This window comes from Aspergillus multicolor (genome assembly GCF_047715735.1).
Source record: "Aspergillus multicolor strain CBS 133.54 unplaced genomic scaffold BDW74scaffold_20, whole genome shotgun sequence".
Taxonomy (NCBI): Eukaryota; Fungi; Ascomycota; class Eurotiomycetes; order Eurotiales; family Aspergillaceae; genus Aspergillus; species Aspergillus multicolor.
The window spans coordinates 174,051-194,508 of record NW_027395971.1 but is presented as its reverse complement, the minus strand read 5'-3'; the positions used below and the strand labels follow the sequence as shown (position 1 = coordinate 194,508).

Below are 20,458 nucleotides of genomic sequence, written 5' to 3'. Positions count from 1 at the left end.
CCATGGACAAATCAGGATTCGAATACGAGTTTGCTCCGTAAGCATGCACAAACCTGCCCGTCAAGCCGGCTATTGATTTTCGTTCTTTGCATAGTGATTGACGCAGCGGAGGTAACTGGAAGCGGAAGAACGCTCCGTTTCCCAAGGGAGTGGGAGTCGATCGGCTGGCTCGGCACTGCATGCAAGCATTGAATTGGCGCTACTACTGTGCAACTCGACAGGGGTCAAGATAGTTGAACTTTACAATTGTTCTTGATAGAGACTTAGTCCTCATCTCTACTAGATGGCTCAATGACAACCTCGCAGAACCAGTCAAAACACAAGCCTATACACAGGGATCGGCGTGTTTACCCGCGCCATGGAGCCACCGGCAGGTGCCGCGACTTGAACCACGATCTCTGGCGAATTCGACGAATTGCCGATGCCCTTGCATGGCGGATTGTTGCACTACAGCGCGTTGACACTCCTACGCGGTGCACGGTCTGTGATGGTGACCTAGCTCCTCTCTCCTTCGCAGCTGTACACCATACAAAGTGCGCGGCTGAATTGTTCAGGATTCAGGAGTCCTGGCAACACGCAATCATGGCGTCTGCTGTCCAGGCGATACCTCGACCATTCCTTCCAGCTTGGCCATCTGGAGCTCCTCAATCTTGTCGTCGATAAGAGCGATCTCCGCCTCAATGGTCAGCAGCTTCTCGCTCAAAATGCCCCGATACTCATCATCGGAGAGTGGCTTGAGCGGAATCCACTTCGACTCGGCCATGCGCGTGAGAAACGGCTTGGATGGCTTGCCCGCTTGCTCCAGCTGCCATTTGTCAATCGTATTGTGCGAGACCTGTCCGAGATAGCCGCACAGCGAGAAAACGACCAATCCCGGAATGAACCGGCCACCTGGAGCGCAGGGTCAGTCAAGGAATACGATACTCAACTCTCCAACCGAGCAAATGGAAAAGGTATAAGTACCCATTAATCTAGTAACAGCGCCACCAGCGAGACCGCCAGAAATAGTACTGGCATAGTTGCGCTGCGTGAGAGTCGCCTGGTCCTCATAGTAGTGCTTGAGAATATTACTCCTCAACCCTGAAAACAGACCCCGAGTCAGTCGATATACCTAGTTAGGCTTGCGCTTCAGGGGTAGCGAGGCGAACTGACACCAAAAGGAGGTTCCACACACAGACCAGTGGATACCATGCGAGATGGAATGTATGACAGGATGTGGCGAGCGAATAACACCCGAGATGCCGCCGTAGATGAGTCCCGCGGAGCCTGTATGGATTGGCTGGTGTCAGAAATTGAACGCTCTTTACGTGGTCATGTATGCCGATGACTTGATCCATTCTTCGACGAGCTGGACACCTCGCCAGGGGGGTTCGATGAGGATTGACGTACCACTCAGCGCACCCACTTTTAGCGAGGTCGCCAGCGCATTGCATTCACCATGAGGAGATAGGCTACTACTCATCTTGCGATTTTATCCACGCTGCGACCCATCAGTGTGAGGTTGCAAATCTGCAGTTTGGCACTGCTCATTCTTTTGGCAGGGATACACGTGACTAGGTGCATAAGTGTCCGCTGAATAAGCAGCTGCACATCGTTTTATCCAGCTACTTTTTTGCTGGCTCGGATCGTGCAATTTCGAGGTATCCAACAACGTGATATTAGCAATCTGAGACGGTCAAAATCATCTCCCCTCAAGCATGACTTCAATGATCCACGCTGAAAGAGCCAACTTACAACGAATGATACTTACTTTGCGGCTAGAATTGATGCTCCCGGCCGAAACCAAGATGTGCGAGAGCCGAAGCCAAACGGCCAGAAGAGATGCAGTCCAGACAGCGGAGTCTCATGATCTACTATCAGCGATTGGTAATGTCGTGAGATAAGCGTATATGAAGAGCTTACTGAGGCACCTGCATGACAAGGGACCAAATTCCAAGTTGCGGGCTTCCGACGCCCATGAACGTTGCCTACCAACAACAGCTGCTCCAGTAAAAATGTATCCCCTCTCAACGTCATATAGACTACATGATACACTTACTTTGTCCAACCATTGCCTGTGGAAGTGGGCGAGTCGGGGTGGTCATTGGAAACCGGCAGGGTCCGTCAGACAAAGAAACAACATGCGCCCAGCATCTAACCTTACCTTACTGAAGCTTAAGGGCTTTGAGGGGGGGGTCGTCGGATAAGCCTAGAGCATGGCGGACAAGAAAGTGCCGAACCTCCGACCTCCGAGGTCTTATTCTACTATAGAGAGACGGAGTAATACTTTTTGGGTTTTGTTCCATCCAAAAGCGGGCTCTCCCTAGATAGAGACCAGTCCAGCTACCGCAACAATGCCCAACACCAAGGCCAATCGCGTTCACTAACTTGTAGGTGATGATGAAGCATATCAGAGGCCCAAACGCCATGACAGCTGCGCGCTTACCACTATAGTGCTTCGCCTTTCCAGGACCAGATCTGCGCTGTCCTGACCCTGTTCAAAAACACCAAATCCCGCGGAGAACATGACCCTGGCAGATTCTGAGCCTATGGCATGATCAGACGCGAAACTCGCGAGAACCGTGGACGTACTGGATTGCTGCGGGTATGAGGCTTCAACTATTCACACGCCCTTCGTTCTGGGGACCAGTCAGGGCAGATGGGCCACTGCGACGACAGCGTTGCTGTGGTCGGATAAGGTTCTTCCATCGCCTCATTTGCCATGAAATTAGTTCAAGAAGCTAATAATGACAATCGATGCGCAACAGATTCGTTGGGGCTCCCAGGAATTCTGGAAATGGAAGGGCTCTTCGACTAGGATGTTAAGGGCCAGTGTCCTCGGAGGTTTACTGGAACATTGATGATTGGACGCCCAATCAAGTAGCCCCTGGATTTGAAGGACAATGGCCACTGTAACGGTCCCATCGCTAACGGGCTTAGTGAATGTTTGATTGAAGTCCAAGATATCCGGGCCGCCACGACCAAGGAGAATTATCGTGGTGATATCAGCCGCCGGCGTCTCCGCGTGGCAACTCTAAATATGGCTGAGCTTCTTCTCTTCACTTGCGGCTCGCAAATGTCTGACGTCCGTTGCTATTGCTGGATTTATATTCGACTATCGAAGGCAAACTGGATAGTACCAGCCGCCCCTGGGAAGGAACCTCGGGCGTCGTATGTACAGTGCCCAATCATCATGGCGAGACGGGCCTGTTAGTCGGTTACTTGGTAGCCATATGCTAGTCAAAGCGTGTTGACAGCAGTGCGCATTACGTTTGTTTCACTTATCCGAAAGAGGTGAATCAAGAGTCAGGACAATGCTTGGACCTGTGAACAAGTATACATGAGGTCAAAGTAGCAAATACGAATTCAGGCCGATGCAGATCAGGAGCACTCTTACCTAGTTGCCGCCACACCCAGGCTAGAACTGGTCCATGGAAACTTCTTTTGAGTCCATGAGACAAGGACGGAGGTTAATTGTGAATGAAAGCGCCCAGGAAAGTCCCTGAAGTAAATATGATGACATCAAATGTCATCCTATCGGCTATCCAGATAAGCAAGACAAAGAAGCACATGGCGAAACAGGTACGTACCCGACCACCCCGGTCCAAGATCGATTGGCTCGCGTACTTGTCGGTATCTTAGAGGTCAAAATGTTTGATTAAGGGGTATGGATGAACCAGCTACCACCAATAACGACCATGTTCGACTTCGAGTCCCAGGGTTGGAAGTTGGGATGGAAATTGTTGGCAGGCGTCCCGGGTTGACGTGGACCCCTGGAAACGGAGCTACGGTATTAATATTGCAGCCGAGACACGCCGGATGCAACCATAATGAGGGGAAGTGGAAACAATGGAGATGATCTGCTTTTGATGATCTAGCTAGCAGCAGGATTTGCCATCTCCGTTCACCGAAGATCGCACCATGATAGCCAAGAAGAGACGGCAATGCCATGAATCTCGATACAGCAGGAACGGAAAATCAACGCAGGGCCAAGCGAAGATGAGCAGACTGAAGATCTTGGCTGGTATGCGGTCAGCTTCTTTAGGATCGTCTGTAAGCTGTCATGCTTTAGTGTGATTGTCCTGCTGCGGCTCGACAAGGCTTGCTGCAAAGTATAAGTGCCAAAGTAGACGGCGCCTGCGATTTATGGAAGCCCCTTGTTACACATCTCCAAGACACTTCAGCCAACCCAGGCGAGGAAAGAGGCATTGACAGCCTTCTACTCGATTCTAGCGAGCTTCTAGCGCATGACTGGGCTATCAGCTGAATCCTATTTCCAGCCTTACTGAATGTGCCCATGGATCCTTAACGTTTAGCAATAATCCGCAACTCGCTAATCTCACCTTGCGGCAAGCATAACCTTGGACATCCTGCTGATTCCATTGGCCGTATGTTAGCCGGGTGATCAACGTGCAGGAAACCTTGAGGGTGACCAAGGCAATCCTCGGAGACGAAGCACCGTTCAGGCGTAAGAGCCGGAGTGCGGTTACACACTCGCCAGGTGGAAACCTTCGTCCGCAGCATTCTTTCACCAACGGTCCGGGGCGCAAGTGACGGAGAATTCCTTTGATGCCATTTGCTCCGTCCCCATACCCCGCTTTCTTGGCTGCCAGTCCCGATGGTCGTTGATGCCGATGCCCACCCTGATATCAGCACTGCGCGATATACAGCCCGGTCAACCCTCCAGTAGACCCTCCCTGTGGCGCGGCAGATACGAGCACCAGACTAGGCCACCCTGGCCCTCGGTCGGGGGATGGTCTGACTATTAGTGCAGCAGGATCCCTCCTGTTGGGACGTCATTGTCTCGCTGATCATGAACAGTACAGTACTCATTCATCCCACTTCTCCTAGCCTACTGCGTTAGTACTCACCATGCCACTCACTCTCCCCTGCGATGCCTGTTCTTTCAGACGAGTCAAGTGCGATGGGAAGAACCCATGTAGCACCTGTCTGCGTCGGGAACAGTCGTGCACCTATCTCAAAGTCCGAAAGCGACGCGGCCCGAAAGGTCCGCGAAGGTCGACGAACGCTAGAGTGCAAGCCATGCAAAAGAATCTCGGCATTGAGAAGAGCTGCTCCATGCGAGAATGCTCCCTTCCGGCCTCCGACGACGCTTCCATATCCACTGATTTGAGCGATGCTCCCTTGCTTGTCAGACGGCGGATCTCATTGTCGACGTATTACACCTACATCGACATCTTCCGAAGTCAACTCTACACTGTATGGCCCATCGTTTCGACCAATACATTGAAGGCCCAACTCAACGATATCGCCAATACCGAATCCCACGCCCTGGCAGCCGCGCTTTGTGCGGCCACGCTGGCCCAGTTGCGTCTCCCAGGACATACCCAAGTGCAGGAGTCCTACCTAGTCACGTCGGGCGACTTTGTGCGAGAGTGCATCCGGCTTCGGACTGATTATAACCCCCAAAACAGTGCCAGCCTGGAGTCTCTTCTGACCTCGCTGTTCCTGCACATGTACTATGCCAATGTAGATCAGATCCCGCTTGCTACGTTCGCGTTGCGCGATGCCATCACGCACGCCCACCTCCTCAGTCTCGGCAATGTGGAGCTGTTCAAGGAATCGCAGGAAGAACAACAGTTGAGACTTCGTATATACTGGATACTGCTGGTAACAGAACGGTAAGAAGACTGATCTGACCTCATGCGTGTATCTCAGCTAAGCCTCGCAGTACATTTTGCATGCAGCACGAGCTTCCAATCACGCTACAGACGATAGAAGATCTACCGGTCCCAGTAGATGATGGCGACTCTGATCCAGCATTACTCACCGGATTTTGCAACCTTGTCCGACTCTTTACGCGGATTGACGGGCCACTGCTCCAAGCACCGTACCTCGCGCCGCATCCAACTTACTCGCGGGCCAAGATTACGGACATCCAGGAAGATCTGCAGACCAGAGCCACGAAGGATCCAGTCATTGATGAAGTTCAGCGTGTAGACATCTGGATTACCTTGGCCTGGTTGAGTTCCCTGCTTTGGCAGTACTCGGCGTCACATTATATGCTCGCTTCTGACACGTCGAACGTGTGCCTTGCCCCGAGCTACCCATTCATCATTGCAAGAAATTTTCTCTCGTTGGTATGCGGTGCATCGCTTGACTCGGTTCGCCCTCACGGCTATGGCATGGTACGTCATTTCTTACTCCTTTTGAGCAGCACTAACGGAGTCGCAGGAAATTAAGCTATTCCAACTGGCGAACTCGTTAATAGACGTTCTAGTATACGTTCCTTCTTTATCAAAAGTATACCATGACTGCGAATGGGGACCTCGGCACGCAGTTGTGGAATTGGAACACTTACTTGACATTGTTGCCGGAGGAAAGTCTGAGAGATTGGATAACTTGCACAGTCGCATGGCACAAATGGACTTCACGCCAACGCCAAGGAAAGCTTTGCTAAGTTGTGAGGACGAAGATCGAGAGTCCGAAGGTTCATCTGTCATTGACTTGACGTCAAGCCCGGACACAGAATACCAATGGTCTGGTGGCAAGAGGGAGCTTATGCTGCAGTTGGGTCCGACGGGTGTGGAATTTTCTACAGTCTTTCCGGAGTTTGGCGTTGGAGTTGTATCTTTCTTCCCGGCCGGCGGAGATGAGCCCGCTGGATACGGAGAAGCATTGTACGAGTGCCCGGCCGATTTCTTCGCTCGGGGAGCCCATATGCCTCATATACCCAGGTCCTATCCCGCGGGGTGCCCAAGCGTCAAGTTCGAAACCTGACCATGGACAACACAGAGACCAGCATCGGCGTTTTTCTGTTTGATTTCATTGTCTGGACTGTCCGCTGTCCTGTCCACTTCATTTGTTTGTACAGTTATTCCCATGGAAGTATCTGTTTGTGTAATAAGATTCTCAAATCAACGGTGCGTGGCGGCTGTAGAGCGTGTAAGCGAAAAGGTTCCCCTCGCCGAAATTCTTCGCTGCAACCCCTTCCTTTTCCTTCAACATTGTCTCGATCACTTCTACGCTCTTCGTACAAACATAACCAACTCTACATGATATTTATTCGATCAAATCCGTGGTACGCGCCGGATCAACGGAGATATATCCTAGTCATTGTCTCAACTCAGTCAGCCGGGCAATGTACCTACAACGCAAGGGGAGCTTCTCAACTGCGGAGTCAGCTCGCCTAAACCTCGCGCACCCAATGTACCCCGAGCCTCGACGATCATGCGGAGAATAAACACATGGAACGGGGAAATTGGGCGAGATGCAAGACAAACTCTGGTCTGTCGAGAGTTATAAATACGGGCTCCTGCGCATGCGATATGCAAGCATAGTTCTGGTCTGGTCTGATTAGGCTCCGAGACAGCGATGGCTGCGACTTCCCTCTTCTGGCCGCTTCTGGCTCTGTCTTTCGTTAACAAAGCCCTCTGTCAATCCTCTGTGGCACAGTGCCCCGGATACAAAGCGACCAACGTTGAAGAACACTCTCGTGGACTGACTGCGGATCTGACTCTTGCTGGCGCTCCGTGCAATTCTTATGGAACGGACATTGAGAGTCTGAGACTAGAAGTGGACTATGAGACGGGTAAGGCAGTCCACCGGCTCTCTATTTGATTCCTGACTGGTTACGCAGACAAAAGACTTCACGTCAAGATCTACGATGCGGACGAGAACGTCTATCAAGTCCCCGAGTCGGTATTCCCTCAACCCGCCCTCGACGACAAGGATGGTGCCGCCGAAAGCACTCCGGATCTCAAGTTCTCCTACGAGGAGAGCCCCTTCTCTTTTGCGGTGTCTCGAGCCAGCAGCGGTGAAACCCTCTTCAACACCTCGGGGAACAATCTGATCTTCCAATCCCAATATGTGAACCTCCGGACCTCACTCCCGCAGAACCCTAACCTTTACGGACTCGGCGAGCACAGCGACCCTCTTCGCTTGAACACAACCAATTATATTCGTACGATCTGGAACCGGGACGCTTATATGATTCCGGCGGGGACAAATCTGTATGGGGCACACCCAGTGTACTTAGATCACCGCGGTGAGACAGGGACACACGGGGTTTTCTTACTCAACTCCAACGGCATGGACGTCAAGATTGACCAGGACGATGATGGCGAGCAATACTTGGAATACAACGTTATAGGGGGCATTGTGGACCTTTACGTGTTTGCTGGCCCCAGCCCTAAGGATGTGAGCGCACAGTATGCACAGGTTGCCGGGCTACCGGCCATGGTGCCTTATTGGGGGTTCGGGGTATGTTCCGCTTCATTTTCCACCTACTATGAGTATATTAACATTTGCAGTTCCACCAATGCCGCTATGGTTACAGAGATATATACGAAGTCGCCGCGGTGGTCTATAATTACAGTAAAGCGAACATACCTCTCGAGACAATGTGGACTGATATCGACTACATGGACCACCGCAAGGTTTTCACCCTTGATCAAGAACGATTCCCGTTGAATACTGTCCGTGCTTTGGTGGATTATTTGCACCAACGTGACCAGCATTATATTGTCATGGTTGACCCTGCGGTGGCATCTTCGGACAACGGCGCTTACAATAGGGGTGTGGAGAAAGATGTGTTTCTGCGGAGGCAGGATGGTTCGTTATATGAAGGTACATCCGAAAGCCCCTTCCCAAGTCAAAGCACCGTCGCTAACATTATCATCGCTCACCAGGTGCCGTCTGGCCAGGCCCAACCGTCTTCCCCGATTGGTTCGATCCAAACACGCCCGAGTACTGGATCGACGAATTCGCGCGGTTCTTTGACCCAGAGACGGGTGTTGATATCGATGCTCTGTGGATCGACATGAACGAGGCGGCCAACTTCTGCGACTGGCCCTGCAGCGACCCCGTCGCCTTTGCAGAGCAGAACAACCTCCCTCCCGAGCCGCCGGCCGCCAGACAAAATCCCTACGACCTTCCGGGGTTCCCGTCACTATTCCAGCAAGGAATCAGCAGCAATGCCAGCAATACCGGCACCGATCAAAGGCGAGCTGTTGTTACCGTCAGACAAGAAGCAGTCAGCAATGATAATGCCAATGGCAAGAGACTGGGTCTACCGGGCCGCGACTTGATTGATCCGCCGTACAGGATTGGGAACGCAGCGGGTTCGCTAAGCAACAAGACGATAAATACGGATCTCATCCATGCTAATGGGCTTACGGAATACGATACGCATAACCTATATGGGACAAGTACGCTTCTCCAGCTCTGACCTCGGCATGGATACTGACAATAGGCTAGTGATGAGTTCGCTGTCCCGAGACGCCATGCTCAACAGACGCCCCGATAAGCGTCCGTTGGTGATAACGCGCAGCACCTTCGCTGGTGCAGGAGCCCACGTTGCCCACTGGTGATTACTTCCTTCCAGACCCAAGCCCTAAGTAGAAACGTGATCGCTGACCGCGGTGTAGGCTCGGCGACAACGTCAGCACATGGGCAAAGTACCGCGTCTCAATCTCGCAAATGCTTGCCTTCGCATCCATCTTTCAGATGCCCATGGTCGGCTCAGACGCTTGCGGGTTCACCGGCAACACTACCGAGCAACTCTGCTCCCGCTGGGCTATGCTCGCCGCGTTCAACCCCTTCTATCGCAACCACAACGAGTACGGAATGATTCCACAGGAGTTTTATAGATGGGAGTCCGTGGCTGAAGCAGCGAGGAAAGCGATCGGCATCCGCTACTCCCTGCTCGATTACCTATACACGGCGTTCTATAGGCAGACGGTAACCGGGGAGCCGTTCCTTATGCCGATGTTCTTCGTCTATCCGAAAGATGCCAGGGCTGCCAGCATTAATACGCAGTTTTTCTATGGCGATGCCATCCTCGTCAGCCCCGTTACGGAGGAGAACAAGACAGAGGTTGAGGCCTATTTCCCGGATGATCTATTCTATGATTGGTACACGGGTCTTCCGCTCCGCGGTAAAGGAGAGGTTGTGACGATCAAGGATGTTGGCCATGCCGATATACCGCTGCATGTGCGCGGGGGCAGTATCGTTCCTGTCCGCACGGGTAGTGAGGGGTGGAACACGACAGCTCAGCTGAGGAAGAGCGGATTCCAGCTAGTTGTTGCGCCGGGGCTTGATGGGAAAGCCGAAGGTAGTTTGTATCTTGATGACGGGGAGTCTTTGGAGCAGACCGCCACGGTGGACGCCAAGTTTACATATGAAAACGGTCAGGTGAGCGTTGGCGGGACGTTCACGCGGGAGGCGGACGTGCGCATCGAGGGGGTCAAGGTCCTTGGAGAGGAAGTCGTTGAGCAGACCATTGATCTACCTCTTACCGAGTCCGGAAGTGTTCGGCTTGATGGATGTGCAGCGTGACCAGCAGCTCTAATTTGACCTTGGATAGCTATGGATCTCGCACCTAACGCCGAACTATGTGAGTACATATTACCTAATTCTCAATGCAAACATCTTCCTTCTGGAACCGCCTGGCCTTGACTTCTCTCTCAAACAAGATATCCATCTCAGCAAAGGTCCTGTCCTTGCTCTCCGGCAATCTAGCATAAGCCCACGCAAACAAAAACACCGTAATCCCACCCCAGAAGAACCCAGTGTGCCCTTTCCAATTCCAAGCCGTGGGATTCAGCATCCGTGGCATGATAATCCCATTAACAATCATGAATATGTTATATACATTCCTAGCTAGCACGATCGTCTTCCCACGGAGCTGCGTCGATGGCATCTCAGAGACGATGCTGTAGCAGACTGGTCCGATAGTGCAGTCATAAGCGAACGTGAATACTAGCAGTAGAGACCCAATGGCCCAGCTGGCTGCTTTTGTATTGGAGAGCGATGTAAACCCAACAGAGAAGAGAATGATGATCAGACAGAAGAGACCAGAGACGTAGAGACTGCGCCGGCCATACCGGGACATCAGAATCCACGAGACGAGAGTCCCGACAAACCCGCATCCATATTGACCCAACGACATATTGAACGACTGCGAAACCGACAGGCCAGCCTGCTGATAGAAGTAAGTTGAGTATCCCATAAAGCTAGAACCGCAAAGGGCTTGGATGGCCCACGTCACGCAGGTGATCTCGGTGCGGCGGAGGTTCGTGCCGCGGAAGCAGGAGAGGTACGATTCGTTAGACTTGGCGGCGAGATCAGCTTCCATCTTGGTGGTGTAGAGCATTAGGGCGAGAGTTGTCTCGGTCTTGTCTTTTTCTTCTTCTTTAAAGAACTCGGCTGGGGTGGAGGTTGACGGGGCAGACGAGAGACGGGCAAGGACGGCTCTCGCCTCGTCCAACTTCCCTCTTCTCAACAACCACCACGGACTCTCGGGACCGGCATACACGATCACCAGAATAAACGGCAGCCATACCCATTGAAGCATGAAGGGGATGCGGTAACTCCATTCGTCCCCTCCCCCACTCGCTGACCCGCCGTTCATGTGCAGACACCCCCTCAACACCCCCGTCGCTACTAACTGCCCGATCACCCAGCACAGATTCACGTACGTCGTTAGGTATCCTCTTAGCAGAACAGGACATACCTCCGCCGCATACGCCGTCGTCACCGTCTGGAATACACCCCAGGGAATTCCGCACAAAATCTCGCCAACCAGCAGCGTGGGCAGGTTACGCGCAAAGACCAGGATGAAGATGAACCCGGCAAGGGATAAGGAAGAAACGAACATGAGCCTTCTGTACCCTGTCCTCTCAATGACAAGACCCGTAACGAACAGGCCGAAGATTTCGCCGACGTACGCCCCGTTCGTCAGCCCGCTTTGCCAGGAGGCTGAGAGCTCGTACCGCAGCTCAATTTCGCCGGTTTCTGGGTTGGGAGTGTGGACTGGGGACCCGTACTTGCGGGCGAACTGCGGAAATGCAAAGAATGACTGCAGCAGGGTTGTGTCGTACCCTTCCATTATTATGGCGAGCGAGAACAGCATCGACCACATTACCGCTCTGCGGTATGTGCGGATGCCCTCGCGGAAACCGAGACTGTGTTCCTGGGCTGTTGCGAGACGGGCCTGCTCGAGGTCGATGGGGTTGGTGTTGCTTTTGCTGGGTGCCCTTGATGGCCCGGTGTCGCTGGCGGTGTCGGTATCCATGTCGAGGCCCATGCTGTTGCTGCTGGTTCTCGGGACGCGGAGATTGATGGCGTGGTAGTGGTACGGTCTAGGTGGATCTAAGTTGCATTGATGGCAAGGCCGCTCGCTAGGTTCATTGCTATGCTATAGTCGAGGCCCGATGTTAAGGAGAGCGGACCTTGATAAGGAGATGGACCCGGGTCAGACTACGGAGCTGGGGTGGCCAAGAGCACGAACAAAGGAATGTTGAACCGGCTTGGTTATTGCTTTTCTGCATCCTGGCCATTCGCTGGAATTCTCGCTGCCACGCCTACGATGGGCCGGTGGCCTATGGGGAATTGGGGATGATAACCTGGGGATGAATGGGTGGAGTCGGGGGATGGATAGGCTTTACGCTTACGACCGTTGGTCTTTGTTGCAAGGTTTGGCTTGAACTCTGCCTCTGCATCCATAATTGGCGATTAATCTCCGACACTCGATGTCAACAGGTAAGCACTACGACCCCCAAGCCGAGCCAGAATCCGCAGCAGCCCGCGCTGGACCTGATCGACATCGATCTGGACATCGCCAGCACCAACCCTTGGAATCGCTCTGGTCTGCATGACCGGGCGAATGTCGCACAGGCACTCGCAGATGTCGCACAGCTTCGCATCCTACATTCGTCAGCCTCATACCATCCTCGTGTCTCCTGATAGTGCCATCCCAGCAACCTGAACCTACCAGGATCCCGCTCCAGTTATCCCGCAAGGCCTCCTCGCCCCCCGCTCTCCGCAACGCACCCAGGATAGCCTCCCCAATCAGAAGCGGCTCTTCCAGTCGCCATTGGGCCTGGCCATTTCCTGTTCCAGTCGCCGCCACAAACTCTCGCGGTGGGACTGGTGTCGCTTGCTGCTGGCCAGGGCCGGAGATTCCCAGCTTCCACACCTTCGCTCGCAGCCATTCCCTCGTGATCGCGTGGTTGAGTCGTTGCATGGGTATTCCTGGTCCTATTTCTTTCTCGAGGCCCATGTCGTCATAGTCGTGACCATGTGCCATTGCTCCTGAAGAGGCAGCGGTAACAGCGGCGGCAGTGGCGACATCCAGTCCCAGATCTAGAGAAATCGGTGTGACAAACCCAGCCGCTGTCCAACACCCCGACAAATCAACGCTCAATCCGCGGAAAAGGGTCACCAGACCCACGAAGCTGGGGATCGCGCTGATGCTCTCCTCTTCTTCCAGGGGACTGGGCAGGCCAGGGGGTGCTATCCATGGCCGGAGCGTGATTGGTTTGTTGTGGAGGAGGCAGAATGTTCTACCCAGGTTGTCAGCTCATCACAGTTTTAGAGACGAGTAAACAGTGGCGAATGGAAGGGATTGGACGTAACGTACCGCTCTGCAACAAACACACCCCAGAATACCAGGCGTCTTCTTTCTGCCTCATGCATCTCAATCTTTCGATACTCGTCTTCGCGGTGCAGACGTGCTGATAGAAGCAGCGTAATGCATTCCCGGAGGTACCACCATGCATGTCTCTCCCGGTTGAGGTTCCAGTACGCTGTGAAGAGGAAGAAAGAGGTAAGTATCTTGTCTCGAGCAATTGGATTATCTCTGTCGTTGCTGCATTCCGCTTGCTGGGAGTCGAGATTAATAGACGGATAATCGCTCTGTCCTCGGGCTTGGAGGGCTGATTGCAGGTATCTCTGGCAAGCTTGTTCGTGCCCAAGGTGATGGCCAGTCTGCGCAGGTGAGGAATCCGAACTTGTTCCTAGACAAGATAGCAAATGCGCATGTGTTGCAGCACATAACGAACAGACCAGCGCGTATCGAGTCGAGTCATATCCATATCCATACTTCTGGCTTCGACTACCCTCATCAAACCTCAGCAACCTTCGAACCTCACCCAGATCCATCACAGGTAGAAGAGAGTGCAGCTTCTCCGTGTACAGCGAGACACTCTCCTCCATATTCACACCCAAATCCACATCCGCCTCCATCCTCCTCGACGACCCCGAAGCCATGCCGAACCCAAGGCTCATCCGTGCGCCAAGGTCAACAGCCCGTTGAAACTGAACCTGCTGCGCCTGAGAAATCTCATCGAACTCAAAGTCTAGATCCAGATCCAGCTCATCATCCTCAGAGGTCGTCCCCGTCCCACTCCCCGACTCAAGCATCCCATGCATACTCGCATCCGTACTTGCACCTGCACCCGCATGAGCCCCCATAAACCGCTCCAACCCCAACCCCATGCCCATCTCCCCACCCATCAACCGCGGCACCGGAATCGGGAGTGCCTCGCTCGACCCCGTCATCGCGGCAATCGCCAACCCAGGTAAACTCGAACTGGACCCTGACCCCGAAAGCGAACCCGACAACGACCCGGCCAGCGAAACATGTGACGCCGCGGCCGACGGCACGATACCAGACGCAGACGCCGAGTTTGAGTTCGACACACCGGTATTTATGTTGTTGTTTATGTTTGTGCTCGTGTTTGTATAGATGCTCGGATAGCTATGCACGAACTTAGGCCCCTTCTTGCGCAGGATGTCGGTATACGTGCAGTTTTGCCGCAGGCGGCGGCACCGCGCGCAGGGGGTGCGGCGGTCGCATTTTACTTTGCGTTTGCGGCAGATGTCGCATGATTGCATTGTCTTCTTCTTCTTCTTTCTTTCTTTCTCTTCTTGACTATAGATGTGGGGGAGTAGAGTAGAGGGGGAAAAGAACTAGATGGTCGTGATGCGTAGTATGGGGCTTCGCGAGTAGATTAGTATAGGTATAAACGTAGACATAGGGAGGGTGGCATTGAAAAAATGACGACGGCTCAGATAGTCCATGGCTGCGTAGATTAGATTGATAATTTCCTCTCGCTATGCGGGGAATACGCGCATCTGTTGCGCAGAAGCCTCGCTTGAATTCTCGTCGTGCAGGATGCGGCTCCATGGTTGCTTGCTAGTACGACCGTCGAAGAGAGGGGCATGTGTAGCCCTAACCCCAAATAGCACCTGGTACATTATACATGGAGATACTCGTCAAGGAAAGGGGCCTGCAGAAGTGTTCGTGACCACCCAAGATGCCTGCACATTGTCATGTTATCTAGTTTATGTCATTCTATGTGTAGGAACCAAGTGACAAACCCCTCGTTGGGGCACCAGTAAGAATATAATCCGACCACTGACGGTCCGAGAGGGCACCAAAAGCGACGAGGATCCGCGTCAATGCGGCTTCTGCGGTCTCCTCGGATTCCAATTCAAGGCTCACCGAACAATAGGGCAGGGTCACATGAAGCATTGGCATCAATGGCGTCCTGAGAAGAGGCGTGTAATCCCATTCTCCAAGGTCCTCGTGCAGTACTAGCAGGACGATATGGGTATCCATGACTGTCCCCGCGATCCTGCTTCTTCGTCGGGGATGGGGGTTTGTTTTCGTCTTCTGGAGCATCTTCTGGTGGCGGCCTCTTGCGAGTAGGGCTAGAAGGCGGTTTGGAACCGTCGTCGGGCCTATCAACTGATTCAACTGAGTCGTCCCCGAGATCCGGCTGCTTCGCCGGGCATGAGGGTTTGTTTTCGTCTTCCGAGACATCTTCTGGTGGCGGCCTCTGGTGAGTAGGGCTAGAAGGCGATTTGGAACCGTCGTGAGGGTTATTAACTGTTCCAACTGAATCGACCCATTGCCCGATAGATTAAGTTTCAATCCCCGAGATAGGTCGATGCACGACTGTGACTGCTGACGATGGGGAGTTTGGTTTGTAATCCTCCAAGGTACATTCCAGAAGTTCCTGGCGATAGATCGCCACATCCCCGTCCATGGACGGTTGCAGCGACCACTCTTCTTCATCCTTTAAAAGGTAAAGGTCTCTCAGGTATTCCAATCGTTTGTATGTCTCATCTCCCACTGCGGCCGCGGTCAGGCGTTTCATGCCCATGAATACGAACGCTCTCCGCAGAGCCGCTGACGGAGACCCATACCAGAGTCGCGGCGCGGTAGGAAAGTCCTTGCCATATTCACCGAGGCCGTCGCCGAGGAATATAGCCCGGTAACGCTCACCAACACCAGCCGGACCCGGAGTTATCCGGTATATTATGGACCTTTCTCCTCTCGAGATCTCGGCGCTTCGGCGCTTGCGGTCTTCAATCTCGTGAGCGATAAAGTATTCCAGGTCTTCCGGGATAAATGCGAGTAAAGGATTCGCTTGGTCATAGTATTTCTTGGAACAGGGAACACAAAGCTGGATTTGATTCATGGACGAGTAGGGGTCATCGTAATCCACTAAGCCGAGTTTCATCCAGAGGCGGGTCTATATCGGATGAAATCAACGTCAGCATCGAGCGCCAATATCTGGGATCCAGGGCAGCATACCTTAGAGGTATCCGGGGCAACAGCGTGACCAAAGGTTTCACAGCGGCGCTCGCATACCCAACACTCGTTATTGTGCTTCGTTCGAATACAATATTTCGTCTTGTTGGCTTCCTCGAAGGCTTTTAGATCCTCCTCGGTGGGAGGCCACGGTGGAAGTCGCGATGTATGATTGGATGGCTCCATGGCGAGCCTGGTTATAAGCGCGATGATATGAATATGACGCTTTCGGTAAATTGCGCATTGGCCCTGGTCAGGATGATCTTCTGCTCGGTGTGATCGTAAGAAGTGCAGTCGGTAAATAGAGTGGCGGTCTGTTCTGTCAACACGTCGGGTGGTCAGAACAGTAAGCTTGTGGCCATAATAGCGGATATTGTAATCATAAATCCGGAAAGAGACTGCGGCAAGTGATAATGCCTGATGGATATGCCCGAGTATCGTCTAGTCAGGCCATGGACGACTCGGCAAATGAGCATATGGTTGGTAACGAGAAGCGAAGGGTACGGCTTCAGGCGGCAGTAAGGCAAAAGCTGACCGACGCCCATCTTGGAAAGAGCCGCAGTCGTTCCTTCTGTTTTCGTCACAGTGGACCAGGATTATGGAAGGAAAGGTCAGGCGTCTGTCCCAATGTCAGGGCCTTCATCACAATAGGCATTGATGAGCCGGTGGCTAACCTAATTTGCAGGGCAGGGCAATATGCCGGGGTATACCAAGATTGACCGTCTCAGTTGCGAGGATTTATATGCCGATGGTGGAAATGAGCGGAGTATAGCTGGTTAAACGCAAGGATGTTTAGCTTCGTGGGGCAAACAAGTTCTATAGCTCGCATCGGCTCTCATAATGATGGTTGCAATTGAGGTGAGATGTGCAAACAGCACTGAGAAGTTCGAACTCATAGGACATTACACACAGTCCATCCTAATGAGATGTCTGTAGACATTTGAAGACAAATCCAACGAGCGTAGTGAGGGACCATGGCCGGCACTGACGGTCTTGTATTTCCTGCCTACACTCTTTAGATTGGTGCCAGCTGGCGCCAATTCCCGGGGGGCACTTACCCGTTCTCTCAGCTGACACAACCCCTGCACCCCCACAAAACAACCGTTATTTCGCTCTTAACTTTGCGGGGTATCCCTGGATACGGTCTTGGTATTCTTGGATAGACGGATAAAAGCCGGCTGGTCACGAGTAAAGCATGACCTGTAACCCTAGAACTGGTCATGCGGTCCCTCTGTCCAGCGACCATTTTCACCGAACAGCGAGATGGCCATACTCTGTATTGATCTTGGACATTCTCTGCTGGACTTATATAAAGTCGAGGTGAAGGTGCTCGAAATGGCGATGTTTAGAAGTGCAAGCAGAAGCAGGCGAGAGACCAGCAAGCAAGCAACGACGACACCATGAAGATCTTCCAACGCTGCTGCGCAGCATTGGCTCTGCTAGCCAACGCTCTTCCTGCTCTATCACTACCGGGGACGAACAGCCTGTCTGTTCGCAAAGAGTCGAAGAGATATGTCACGGCGCACTTCATGGTAGGCCCGGCCTCAACCCTAGACCGCCTCATGTTAACCAGATCAGGTCGGCATCGTTGAAAACTACACCGTCGACGACTGGAAGCAGGACATGGAGCTCGCGAAAGAGATCGACATCGACGCATTCGCCCTCAACTGCGCCAGCATCGATTCGTACACAGACAAACAGCTAGCATATGCCTACCAGGCCGCCGAGGAAGTCGACTTCAAAGTTTTCATCTCTTTCGACTTCGCGTACTGGTCGAACGGCGACACCGCGCGGATCACAAGCATCATGAAGACGTACGCCGACCACCCGGCTCAATTCCAGTATGACGGCGGCGCGCTGGTGAGCACATTCGTCGGCGACAATTTCGACTGGAAGCCTGTCAAGAGCGCAGTGAGCCACCCCATCTATGCAGTGCCCATGCTGCAGGATCCGAACTTCGCGAGCACGGCGAATACAGGCATCTCTGGGGCTTTCTCGTGGTATGCTTGGCCGACGGATGGAGGGAACAGTATCATCAGGGGTCCGATGACGACGATTTGGGATGATAAGTATATCAGCAATCTTGAGAAGGTGAATAAGGTGTACATGGCTCGTAAGTTCTGTTGTCCTTGTTCTGTTCTTGACATGATGTTGATGGAATCAATAGCTGTCTCGCCGTGGTTCTCGACGCACTTCAACACCAAGAACTGGGTCTTTATCTGTGAAGATCAGCCGCACCGTCGCTGGAAGCAGATGCTCGATATGCAGCCTGAGTTGATTGAAATCATCTCCTGGAATGGTAAGTCCCTCGTGCTTGATCCATAACAAAGCTAACCAGGCCAGACTATGGCGAATCGCACTACATTGGACCATACTCGGAAGCCCACTCCGACGACGGCTCTGCCCAATGGACAAAGGACTTCCCCCACGACGCCTGGCGCGTCATCGCAAAGCCCTACATCGCCGCATACAAGGCCGGTGCAAAAGAGGCCACCGTGGAGTCCGACCAGCTCGTCTACTGGTACAGACCGACACCAAAGGGCGTCACCTGCTCGAAGGATCCGCTCGGCCCGCCACAGGGCATCAACTTACTGGAAGACTCCGTCTTCGTCACCACGCTGCTCACCGAGCCGGCCACCTTGGTCGTTGGCAGCGGTCCCAACGAGTTCTGGATCGATGTCGATGCGGGCATTGTGACCTCCACCGTCCCCATGGGTGTTGGTTCGCAGGACTTCCATATCAGGCGCAATGATGAGGTGATTCTCGGTGGTCCTGGCGGGATGGATATCTCGAACCAGTGTGATTATTATAACTTCAATGTTTATGTTGGGTCTTACAGCGCGTAGGATCGAGAGGGGTTGAAGGGGATTCGTGGATTCAAAATGAGAGGCCGAGTGCTGTGTGACATAGCTTCATCCAATCTTATACCTGAAAATGTTGTTTTGCTTTTCTTCCAGCCTCGTCACCTCTCTGGCAGATACTTATATGAGGGGAGAGCGGCTGAGCCTGCTGCGGTCTTACATCTCGTAATCCACTGCGCCCATGAGGAGAGACTCCATGCAATTCTTATCGAAGAATATCGGATTATTTGACAATGACTGATTCGGTTGGGCAGTCTCCCATCGAAAGCGGCCCTGGTCTGATTACGTTATTTGAAGACGCTGCAGCAACGAACGACGTGAGTGAAATCGGGAATTTGCTGAGAGCCCGAGGGGTCACGGAACTCCGTGCATGCCTAGAGGCTGGTCTAGTCAGCAGTGCCCGCCACGACCACATCGAAGCGATCAAATGCATCATTGACGAAGGCAGAGACGTGATAACTCCAGATGATTTGGTGTTTCCCCTTCTACTCTCTGTGAAGGGCGACTATAGCGAGGCCGTCCGGCTATTGCTGGATCCGGAGCACCCGTGGATGGCACCGTACAGGGTAGAAGTGAACTGAACGACACAACCGCAAGCTGGCTGGCTGCTTGGGATGGCAATTCTCAGATCTTCCAAATGCTTCTGGCCAAGGGTGCAGACATCAATGCGAAAGACTCGAGCCAGAGAACCTTGCTGCATAGACTTGCATGGGCTAGCAATTCAGGTTTGTATGACCCCGACCCCGGTATGTTGGACATCGTCCTCCAACATACTCTCGATGTTTATACCGAGGATATAGATGGCCTTACGCCATTTCACGAGGCTTTCTACGGCGGCAAGCTTGATCTTGTGCAAAGGCTTTTGGGACGGCATCACAACCTTGAATCATCGCCCGTTGCGCTCAGCTTTGTACGCCTTGGAGCGATCCATTTGCCGTTGAGAGATATTGGCCAACGATTGTCGATACGCTTTTGACCATGGGCGCCGATCCAAACGCTCTGCATGAAAAGAAGTCCCTATCGCCGCTCCATATTGCTTGTATACAGAGCACTGGAGAAACCGTTCGTCATTTATTAAAATATCGTGCGAATGTCAGTCAAAGGACACCAGAAGGGACCACTCCTCTAATTCTAGTGATTCGGTCGCGCAGAATCGGCGTGGTCAAAGTTTTGCTGAAGCGAAAAGAACTGGAAGTCCGCGATAGCTTCGGAAACCATGCCTTCTTTGAGGCAGTCGCAGACGCAGAAATCATGAAGATGTTGATGCCGTCTC

The 20,458-nt window shown here is 52.9% G+C and overlaps 10 protein-coding genes across 10 annotated transcripts; 4 read left to right on the top strand and 6 right to left on the bottom strand.

The window, feature by feature from the left end:
- Positions 1-169: 169 nt before the first annotated feature.
- On the bottom strand, positions 170-1,506 carry BDW74DRAFT_156768 (uncharacterized protein). The gene is made up of 4 exons (XM_073725043.1): positions 1,390-1,506; positions 1,153-1,266; positions 964-1,080; positions 170-891 (listed from the first exon to the last, which is right to left on the bottom strand). Exons 1-4 carry the CDS (start codon positions 1,460-1,462, stop codon positions 581-583), a joined length of 615 nt encoding a protein of 204 aa, XP_073581903.1. The 5' UTR covers positions 1,463-1,506; the 3' UTR covers positions 170-580.
- On the bottom strand, positions 1,503-2,130 carry BDW74DRAFT_156767 (uncharacterized protein). Its single transcript, XM_073725042.1, has 2 exons — positions 1,751-2,130; positions 1,503-1,666 (listed from the first exon to the last, which is right to left on the bottom strand). Exons 1-2 carry the CDS (start codon positions 2,014-2,016, stop codon positions 1,597-1,599), a joined length of 336 nt encoding a protein of 111 aa, XP_073581902.1. The 5' UTR covers positions 2,017-2,130; the 3' UTR covers positions 1,503-1,596.
- A 2,697-nt stretch (positions 2,131-4,827) lies between these two features.
- Positions 4,828-6,795, top strand: BDW74DRAFT_53044 (uncharacterized protein). Its single transcript, XM_073733069.1, has 3 exons — positions 4,828-5,621; positions 5,672-6,128; positions 6,175-6,795. The coding sequence occupies exons 1-3, from the start codon at positions 4,852-4,854 to the stop codon at positions 6,718-6,720; spliced, it is 1,773 nt and encodes a 590-aa protein (XP_073581901.1). The 5' UTR covers positions 4,828-4,851; the 3' UTR covers positions 6,721-6,795.
- Positions 6,796-7,314: 519 nt separating this feature from the next.
- Positions 7,315-10,328, top strand: BDW74DRAFT_186500 (Alpha/beta-glucosidase agdC; the record flags this gene model as incomplete). The annotated part of the gene is made up of 6 exons (XM_073731274.1): positions 7,315-7,531; positions 7,580-8,202; positions 8,253-8,568; positions 8,631-9,149; positions 9,199-9,307; positions 9,369-10,328. 6 exons carry the CDS (start codon positions 7,315-7,317, stop codon positions 10,276-10,278), a joined length of 2,694 nt encoding a protein of 897 aa, XP_073581900.1. The 3' UTR covers positions 10,279-10,328.
- Positions 10,329-10,351: 23 nt separating this feature from the next.
- On the bottom strand, positions 10,352-12,016 carry BDW74DRAFT_169091 (uncharacterized protein; the record flags this gene model as incomplete). Its single annotated transcript, XM_073726940.1, has 1 exon — positions 10,352-12,016. The coding sequence occupies one exon, from the start codon at positions 12,014-12,016 to the stop codon at positions 10,352-10,354; it is 1,665 nt and encodes a 554-aa protein (XP_073581899.1).
- A 410-nt stretch (positions 12,017-12,426) lies between these two features.
- BDW74DRAFT_156762 (fungal specific transcription factor domain-containing protein) lies at positions 12,427-14,161 on the bottom strand. Its single transcript, XM_073725041.1, has 3 exons — positions 13,364-14,161; positions 12,716-13,286; positions 12,427-12,648 (listed from the first exon to the last, which is right to left on the bottom strand). The coding sequence occupies exons 1-3, from the start codon at positions 14,152-14,154 to the stop codon at positions 12,457-12,459; spliced, it is 1,554 nt and encodes a 517-aa protein (XP_073581898.1). The 5' UTR covers positions 14,155-14,161; the 3' UTR covers positions 12,427-12,456.
- Positions 14,162-15,079: 918 nt separating this feature from the next.
- On the bottom strand, positions 15,080-15,550 carry BDW74DRAFT_180038 (uncharacterized protein; the record flags this gene model as incomplete). The annotated part of the gene is made up of 1 exon (XM_073729628.1): positions 15,080-15,550. One exon carries the CDS (start codon positions 15,548-15,550, stop codon positions 15,080-15,082), a length of 471 nt encoding a protein of 156 aa, XP_073581897.1.
- BDW74DRAFT_53015 (uncharacterized protein) lies at positions 15,376-16,623 on the bottom strand. The gene is made up of 2 exons (XM_073733068.1): positions 16,328-16,623; positions 15,376-16,265 (listed from the first exon to the last, which is right to left on the bottom strand). Exons 1-2 carry the CDS (start codon positions 16,508-16,510, stop codon positions 15,651-15,653), a joined length of 798 nt encoding a protein of 265 aa, XP_073581896.1. The 5' UTR covers positions 16,511-16,623; the 3' UTR covers positions 15,376-15,650.
- A 1,101-nt stretch (positions 16,624-17,724) lies between these two features.
- BDW74DRAFT_180036 (glycoside hydrolase family 71 protein) lies at positions 17,725-19,170 on the top strand (the record flags this gene model as incomplete). The annotated part of the gene is made up of 4 exons (XM_073729627.1): positions 17,725-17,856; positions 17,903-18,437; positions 18,492-18,623; positions 18,668-19,170. The coding sequence occupies 4 exons, from the start codon at positions 17,725-17,727 to the stop codon at positions 19,168-19,170; spliced, it is 1,302 nt and encodes a 433-aa protein (XP_073581895.1).
- A 278-nt stretch (positions 19,171-19,448) lies between these two features.
- On the top strand, positions 19,449-20,371 carry BDW74DRAFT_156757 (uncharacterized protein). Its single transcript, XM_073725040.1, has one exon. The coding sequence runs from the start codon at positions 19,823-19,825 to the stop codon at positions 20,159-20,161; it is 339 nt and encodes a 112-aa protein (XP_073581894.1). The 5' UTR covers positions 19,449-19,822; the 3' UTR covers positions 20,162-20,371.
- The last annotated feature ends 87 nt before the right edge of the window (positions 20,372-20,458 follow it).

Coding starts and splice junctions, on each gene's coding strand:
- BDW74DRAFT_53015 (XM_073733068.1), bottom strand. CDS start 16,510: ATGGAGCCATCCAATCATACATCGCGACTTCCACCGTGGCCTCCCACC. Junction 16,266..16,327: donor TTGCCCCGGATACCTCTAAG/GTATGCTGCCCT, acceptor CATCCGATATAG/ACCCGCCTCTGGATGAAACT.
- BDW74DRAFT_156757 (XM_073725040.1), top strand. CDS start 19,823: ATGCTTCTGGCCAAGGGTGCAGACATCAATGCGAAAGACTCGAGCCAG.
- BDW74DRAFT_156767 (XM_073725042.1), bottom strand. CDS start 2,016: ATGACGTTGAGAGGGGATACATTTTTACTGGAGCAGCTGTTGTTGGTA. Junction 1,667..1,750: donor GCATCAATTCTAGCCGCAAA/GTAAGTATCATT, acceptor TGACCGTCTCAG/ATTGCTAATATCACGTTGTT.
- BDW74DRAFT_53044 (XM_073733069.1), top strand. CDS start 4,852: ATGCCACTCACTCTCCCCTGCGATGCCTGTTCTTTCAGACGAGTCAAG. Junction 5,622..5,671: donor ATACTGCTGGTAACAGAACG/GTAAGAAGACTG, acceptor TAAGCCTCGCAG/TACATTTTGCATGCAGCACG. Junction 6,129..6,174: donor GCCCTCACGGCTATGGCATG/GTACGTCATTTC, acceptor ACGGAGTCGCAG/GAAATTAAGCTATTCCAACT.
- BDW74DRAFT_156762 (XM_073725041.1), bottom strand. CDS start 14,154: ATGCATGGGATGCTTGAGTCGGGGAGTGGGACGGGGACGACCTCTGAG. Junction 13,287..13,363: donor GGTGTGTTTGTTGCAGAGCG/GTACGTTACGTC, acceptor CAACCTGGGTAG/AACATTCTGCCTCCTCCACA. Junction 12,649..12,715: donor ATAACTGGAGCGGGATCCTG/GTAGGTTCAGGT, acceptor TGACGAATGTAG/GATGCGAAGCTGTGCGACAT.
- BDW74DRAFT_156768 (XM_073725043.1), bottom strand. CDS start 1,462: ATGAGTAGTAGCCTATCTCCTCATGGTGAATGCAATGCGCTGGCGACC. Junction 1,267..1,389: donor AAAAGTGGGTGCGCTGAGTG/GTACGTCAATCC, acceptor CAATCCATACAG/GCTCCGCGGGACTCATCTAC. Junction 1,081..1,152: donor GTGTGGAACCTCCTTTTGGT/GTCAGTTCGCCT, acceptor GTCTGTTTTCAG/GGTTGAGGAGTAATATTCTC.